Source organism: Coregonus lavaretus (assembly GCF_964263955.1).
Source record: "Coregonus lavaretus genome assembly, contig: HAP1_SCAFFOLD_145, whole genome shotgun sequence".
Lineage (NCBI taxonomy): Eukaryota > Metazoa > Chordata > Actinopteri > Salmoniformes > Salmonidae > Coregonus > Coregonus lavaretus.
The window spans coordinates 735,698-743,420 of NW_028165685.1; the positions used below are offsets into that span (position 1 = coordinate 735,698).

At 46.5% G+C, this 7,723-nt stretch overlaps 1 protein-coding gene across 2 annotated transcripts in view; it reads right to left on the minus strand.

Annotated features, from left to right (window-relative positions):
• Positions 1-1,031: 1,031 nt before the first annotated feature.
• Positions 1,032-7,723, minus strand: part of LOC311115605 (E3 ubiquitin-protein ligase SMURF1-like) — a 95,212-nt gene continuing 88,520 nt past the window's right edge. The window contains exons 16-18 of one of the 2 annotated variants that reach the window (XM_084190765.1): positions 7,562-7,637; positions 3,117-4,078; positions 1,032-2,964 (exon numbers count right to left, since the gene is read on the minus strand). In XM_084190765.1, the coding sequence (XP_084046891.1) occupies positions 3,979-4,078; positions 7,562-7,637 (176 nt within the window). In that variant the 3' untranslated portion in view covers positions 1,032-2,964; positions 3,117-3,978. The other variant, XM_084190764.1, reaches the window with a different exon arrangement.

Here is a 7,723-nt window from a genome sequence, read left to right on the forward strand (position 1 = left end):
ATTAATAACGGCTCCTTATGGAGAATGTGGCTAGGTCTACGTCTATGTGTATTAATAACGGCCCCTTATGGAGAATGTGGCTAGGTCTACGGCCCCTTATAGAGAATGTGGCTAGGTCTACGTCCCCTTATGGAGAATGTGGCTAGGTCTACGTCTATGTGTATTAATAACGTCCCCTTATGGAGAATGTGGCTAGGTCTACGTCCCCTTATGGAGAATGTGGCTCGGTCTACGTCTATGTGTATTAATAACGTCCCCTTATGGAGAATGTGGCTAGGTCTACGTCTCTGTGTATTAATAACGTCCCCTTATGGAGAATGTGGCTAGGTCTACGGCCCCTTATGGAGAATGTGGCTCGGTCTACGTCTATGTGTATTAATAACGGCCCCTTATGGAGAATGTGGCTAGGTCTACGGCCCCTTATGGAGAATGTGGCTCGGTCTACGTCTATGTGTATTAATAAACGGCCCCTTATGGAGAATGTGGCTAGGTCTACGTCTATGTGAATTAATAACGGCCCCTTATGGAGAATGTCGCTAGGTCTACGTCTATGTGTATTAATAACGTCCCCTTATGGAGAATGTGGCTAGGTCTACGTCTATGTGTATTAATAACGGCCCCTTATGGAGAATGTGGCTAGGTCTACGTCTATGTGTATTAACAACGTCCCCTTATGGAGAATGTGGCTAGGTCTACGTCTATGTGTATTAATAACGGCCCCTTATGGAGAATGTGGCTAGGTCTACGTCTATGTGTATTAATAACGGCCCCTTATGGAGAATGTGGCTAGGTCTACGTCTATGTGTATTAATAACGGCCCCTTATGGAGAATGTGGCTAGGTCTACGTCTATGTGTATTAATAACGGCCCCTTATGGAGAATGTGGCTAGGTCTACGTCCCCTTATGGAGAATGTGGCTAGGTCTACGTCTATGTGTATTTTCTCTTGAATCCTCCATTATATGATGCACCAGTTATTCCTTCTCCAGAATAAAGACATGGTGGGACTTTATTTTAAATTTAGTTTATTTAATAGAATCTTATTTACACAGTATTTTGTCATTAATGTTTAGTAGCCACGAAGTTACAATACTCTGCTTCCATCTTTACACAACGAACAACCTCCCCACTGTTACCAACACGCTCATACTGCAGTGCTGGGAGCCGCTGTCCTGTAGCCCACTGAGCTAAAGCCTATAAAGCCGAGGCATCAGGTCTCAGGTCAGAGTGCAGTCCTCTGTTACGTTCCACCAATGTCCAGTCTTCATCACCCTTGACCTTCAACATTTAAATCAACATTTAGTTTGATTTCATTCGTTTCTATGGAGGTTTAATGATGGTAGGGATTCACTAATTCAGGGAGAAAAATAAACAGAAAAGTAACCATAGTAACTATTCCCCAACCTTCTGTCTGTTCAAGAGAGAGAGAGAGAGAGAGAGAGAGAGAGAGAGAGAGAGAGAGAGAGAGAGAGAGAGAGAGAGAGAGAGAGAGACAGAGAGAGAGAGAGAGAGAGAGAGAGAGGGGGATGCACACAGATGTAGAGAGAAATGTGAAGTTTGGAGAGATGGAGAGAGCGGTGAAGTTTGGGGGTTTATTGCATATTTCAGACAGGCTGGGGAGTGAGAGGCTGGGGAGTGAGACAGGTTAGATTAGTGTGGAGCTTAGAGCCAGTCTGTTTGTCAGACCAAGATGAACCCTAACAAGGATGCGGAAGGAGGAGAGGAAAGAGGAGAGGAGAGGAGAGGGTTAACCTAGGGGTAGGGTTAATAAGGGGTCTGAGAAGAGGAGAGGAGAGGGTTAACCTAGGGGTAGGGTTAATAAGGGGTCTGAGGAGAGGAGAGGGTTAACCTAGGGGTAGGGTTAATAAGGGGTCTGAGGAGAGGAGAGGAGAGGAGAGGGTTAACCTAGGGGTAGGGTTAATAAGGGGTCTGAGGAGAGGAGAGGGTTAACCTAGGGGTAGGGTTAATAAGGGGTCTGAGAAGAGGAGAGGAGAGGGTTAACCTAGGGGTAGGGTTAATAAGGGGTCTGAGGAGAGGAGAGGAGAGGGTTAACCTAGGGGTAGGGTTAATAAGGGGTCTGAGGAGAGGAGAGGAGAGGGTTAACCTAGGGGTAGGGTTAATAAGGGGTCTGAGGAGAGGAGAGGAGGGGGTTAACCTAGGGTTAGGGTTAATAAGGGGTCTGAGGAGAGGAGAGGAGAGGAGAGGGTTAACCTAGGGGTAGGGTTAATAAGGGGTCTGAGGAGAGGAGAGGAGAGGAGAGGGTTAACCTAGGGGTAGGGTTAATAAGGGGTCTGAGGAGAGGAGAGGAGAGGGTTAACCTAGGGTTAGGGTTAATAAGGGGTCTGAGAAGAGGAGAGGAGAGGAGAGGGTTAACCTAGGGGTAGGGTTAATAAGGGGTCTGAGGAGAGGAGAGGAGAGGGTTAACCTAGGGGTAGGGTTAATAAGGGGTCTGAGGAGAGGAGAGGAGAGGGTTAACCTAGGGTTAGGGTTAATAAGGGGTCTGAGGAGAGGAGAGGAGAGGGTTAACCTAGGGGTAGGGTTAATAAGGGGTCTGAGAAGAGGAGAGGAGAGGAGAGGGTTAACCTAGGGGTAGGGTTAATAAGGGGTCTGAGGAGAGGAGAGGAGAGGAGAGGGTTAACCTAGGGGTAGGGTTAATAAGGGGTCTGAGGAGAGGAGAGGAGAGGAGAGGGTTAACCTAGGGGTAGGGTTAATAAGGGGTCTGAGGAGAGGAGAGGAGAGGGTTAACCTAGGGTTAGGGTCAATAAGGGGTCTGAGAAGAGGAGAGGAGAGGAGAGGGTTAACCTAGGGGTAGGGTTAATAAGGGGTCTGAGGAGAGGAGAGGAGAGGGTTAACCTAGGGGTAGGGTTAATAAGGGGTCTGAGGAGAGGAGAGGAGAGGAGAGGGTTAACCTAGGGGTAGGGTTAATAAGGGGTCTGAGAAGAGGAGAGGAGAGGAGAGGGTTAACCTAGGGTAGGGTTAATAAGGGGTCTGAGAAGAGGAGAGGAGAGGAGAGGGTTAACCTAGGGGTAGGGTTAATAAGGGGTCTGAGAAGAGGAGAGGAGAGGGTTAACCTAGGGGTAGGGTTAATAAGGGGTCTGAGGAGAGGAGAGGGTTAACCTAGGGGTAGGGTTAATAAGGGGTCTGAGGAGAGGAGAGGAGAGGGTTAACCTAGGGGTAGGGTTAATAAGGGGTCTGAGGAGAGGAGAGGGTTAACCTAGGGGTAGGGTTAATAAGGGGTCTGAGGAGAGGAGAGGAGAGGAGGGGGTTAACCTAGGGGTAGGGTTAATAAGGGGTCTGAGGAGAGGAGAGGAGAGGGTTAACCTAGGGGTAGGGTTAATAAGGGGTCTGAGGAGAGGAGAGGAGAGGAGAGGGTTAACCTAGGGTTAGGGTTAATAAGGGGTTAGTGTGTAGAGTGTAGCAGCAGGTCATCATCATCACAGTAAATAAATAACATAATAATCAGAGACAGACAGGCTCAATACCATTATACAGAGGAGCAGGTGGCATCCACACACACACACACACACACACGCACGCACGCACACACACACGCACCAACACACACACACACACAACAGTGGTTAAACATGAAGCATGAACACTAATCAATCAATCTGCTTTCTGATTGGAGGATTTCAGCTCAGATCGTCTCTGATTGGCTTATTCTGTACAGAGACTGCGTGTGATTGGAGACAGAATCAAAGTCATTGGTTGTTCTGTAGACTGACATCATAGCTCGATAAAACTGAAGGTTAAAAATGTTTCTTCAAAACATCTGAAAAAACTCTCAAATACTGGAACTCATGACATCCCCGGATCATGCAACCATGGTGACAAACCCGGCTGTGACCCATGACGACAGTTCCCCTGGAGATCAGTCTGGTCGGGATGGGAGGGGCTAGGTGGTATTGTCCTGTGATTGGTCAATAGTAGTTCTGTAGGGGCGGGGTTATTGCAGGGTGACGTGTGTGTGTGTATATCACTCCACAGCGAAGCCACAAGTTTCCTCCACGGCCGTCAGCAGTTTCTCATAAAGTTTCTCGTACGACTCGTAGGGAGGGATATCTATTCTGTTAAAACTAAAGGAGAAGAAGGAGAGAGAGAGGAGAGAGAGAGAGAGGAGAGAGAGAGAGAGAGGAGAGAGAGAGAGAGAGGAGAGAGAGAGGGGGAGAAGGAGAGAGAGAGGAGTGAGGGGGGAGAGAGACACAGAGAGAGAGAGAGAGAGACACAGAGAGAGAGAGAGAGAGAGAGAGAGAGACACAGAGAGAGAGAGAGAGAGAGAGAGAGAGACAGAGAGACACAGGGAGAGAGAGAGAAGAGAGAGAGAGAGAGAGAGGAGAGACAGAGATAGAGAGAGAGAGAGACAGAGACACAGAGAGAGAGAGAGAGAGACACAGAGAGAGAGAGAGACACAGAGAGAGAGAGAGACACAGAGAGAGACAGAGAGAGAGAGAGAGAGACAGAGAGAGAGAGAGAGAGAGAGACAGAGACACAGAGAGAGAGAGACAGAGAGGAGAGACAGAGAGAGAGAGAGAGACAGAGAGACAGAGAGACACAGAGAGAGAGAGAGACACAGAGAGAGAGAGAGACACAGAGAGAGACAGAGAGAGAGAGAGAGAGAGAGAGAGAGAGGAGAGACAGTGAGAGAGAGAGAGAGAGAGACACAGAGAGAGAGAGAGAGAGACACAGGGAGAGAGAGAGAGAGAGAGAGAGAGAGAGAGAGAGAGAGAGAGAGAGAGAGAGAGACACAGAGAGAGAGAGAGAGAGAGAGAGAGAGAGAGAGAGACACAGAGAGAGAGAGAGAGAGAGAGAGAGAGAGAGAGAGAGAGAGAGAGAGACAGAGGGAGAGAGAGAGAGAGAGAGAGAGAGAGAGAGGAGAGACAGAGATAGAGAGAGACAGAGACACAGAGAGAGAGAGAGAGACACAGAGAGAGAGAGAGACACAGAGAGAGAGAGAGACACAGAGAGAGACAGAGAGAGAGAGAGAGAGAGAGGAGAGAGAGAGAGGAGAGACAGAGAGAGAGAGAGAGAGAGACAGAGACACAGAGAGAGAGAGAGAGAGACACAGAGAGAGAGAGAGAGAGAGGAGAGACAGAGAGAGAGAGAGAGAGAGGAGAGACAGAGAGAGAGAGAGACAGAGACACAGAGAGAGAGACACAGAGAGAGAGAGAGACACAGAGAGAGAGAGAGACACAGAGAGAGACAGAGAGAGAGAGAGAGAGAGAGAGAGAGGAGAGACAGTGAGAGAGAGAGAGAGAGAGACACAGAGAGAGAGAGAGAGAGATTAATATTCAGACAGTGATCAACAGTGCCTTCAGAAAGTACTCACACCCCTTGACCTTTTCCACATTTTGTTGTTACAGTCTGAATTTAAAATGGATTACATTTAGATGTTGTGTCACTGACCTACACACAATACCCCAGAATGTCAAAGTGGAATTATGTTTTTAGAAATGTGTACAAATCAATAAAAAATGAAAAGCTGAAATGTCTTGAGTCAATAAGTATTAAACCCCTTTGTTATGGCAAGCCTAAATAGGTTCAGGAGTAAAAATGTGCTTAACAAGTCACATAATAAGTTGCATGGACTCACTCTGTGTGCAATAATAGTGTTTAACATGATTTTTGAATGACTACCTCATCTCTGTACCCCACACATACAATTATCTGTAAGGTCCCTCAGTCGAGCAGTGAATTTCAAACACAGATTCAACTACAAAGACCATGGAGGTTTTCCAATGCCTCGCAAAGAAGGGCACCTATTGGTAGATGGGTAAAAAAAAAAAGCAGACATTGAATATCCCTTTGAGCACGGTGAAGTTATTAATTACACTTTGGAAGGTGTATCAATACACCCAGTCACTACAAAGATACAGGTGTCCTTTCTAACTCAGTTGCCGGAGAGGAAGGAAACCGCTCAGGGATTTCACCATGAGGCCAATGGTGACTTTAAAACAGGTAGAGAGTTTAATGGCTGTGATAAGAGAAACCTGAGGATGGATCAACAACATTGTAGTTACTCCACAATACTAACCTAAATGACAGAGTGAAAAGAAGGAAGCCTGTACAGAATACAAATATTCCAAAACATGCATCTTGTTTGCAATAAGGCACTAAAGTAAAACTGCAAAAAATGTAGCAAAGAAATTAACTTTATGTCCTGAATACAAAGTGTTATGTTTGGGGCAAATCCAACACATCACATCACTGAGTACCACTCTCCATATTTTCAAGCATGGTGGTGGCTGCATCATGTTATGGGTATGCTTGTCATCGGCAAGGACTAGGAAGTTTTTCAGGATAAGAAGAAATGGAATGGAGCTAAGCTCAGGCAAATTCCTAGATGAAAACCTGGTTCAGTCTGCTTTCCACCAGACACTGGGAGACAAATTCACCTTTCAGCAGGACAATAACCTAAAACACAAGGACAAATCTACACTGGAGTTTCTTACCAAGACGACATTGAATGTTCCTGAGTGGCTGAGTTACAGTTTTGACTTAAATTGGCTTGAAAATCTATGGCAAGATTAGAAAATGGCTGTCTAGCAATGATCAACAACCAACTTGACAGAGCTAGAAGAATTATAAAAAGAATAATGTGCAAAGTTCTTAGAGACCCAGAAAGACTCACAGCTGTAATCGCTGCCAAAGGTGATTCTAACATGTATTTACATTTTACATTGACATTTTAGTCATTTAGCAGACACTCTTATCCAGAGCGACTTACAGTTAGTGAGTGTATACATTATTTTTATTTATTTTTCATACTGGCCCCCCTGTGGGAATCGAACCCACAACCCTGGCGTTGCAAACGCCAATGCTCTACCAACTGAGCTACATCCCTGCCGGCCATTCCTTCCCATACCCTGGACGATGCTGGGCCAATTGTGCGCCGCCCCATGGGTCTCCCGGTCCCGGCCGCGGGGTGTGAATACTTATGTAAAATGAGATATTTCTGTATTTCATTTTCAATACATTTGAATGGGGTATTGTGTCTATTGAATCCATTTTGAATTCAGGCTGAAACACAACAACATGTGGAATAAGTCAAGGGGTCTGAATCCTTTCTGAAGACACTGTATATCCATATGTCAGAGCTACATGTTAAAGCAGGGGCGTCAAACTCATTTTGCCCCGCGGGCCACATCCGTTTTTTCATCGAGGTCTGGAGGGCCGCACTTCAAACTGATGATATTTCCTCGCTGTCAAAATGTAACAACAAAAAGCAGACAGAAAGATGCATCAAGTTCAGATAAAGCATGCGAGCGAGCAAAACAGCGGCCCTCTGTCTCAGCAGGTGTAGACCATGTATCTGATGCTGTATGGCATGTCATACTCTTTGATGGATCGGATGCTTTCTCCGGGAAGATAGTTTCAGCCAAGAGGAAGAGGCGAAGCCGTGGGCAGTATGTTTGACACCCCGGTGTTAAAGGCATGGTTCTTACCATGTGTTGACACCCCGGTGTTAAAGGCCTGGTTCTTACCATGTGTTGACACCCCGGTGTTAAAGGCATGGTTCTTACCATGTGTTGACACCCCGGTGTTAAAGGCCTGGTTCTTACCATGTGTGTGCCTTGGGTAGGTTGTCTGTGTTGGCCTCTATCAGATGGATGGTGAACAGCCTTGGACCTGCTGACCCTGTAGAACCTTACACACACACATTCTAGTTATCACTGTTCTAGAACACACACACATTCTAGTTATCACTGTTCTAGAACACACAG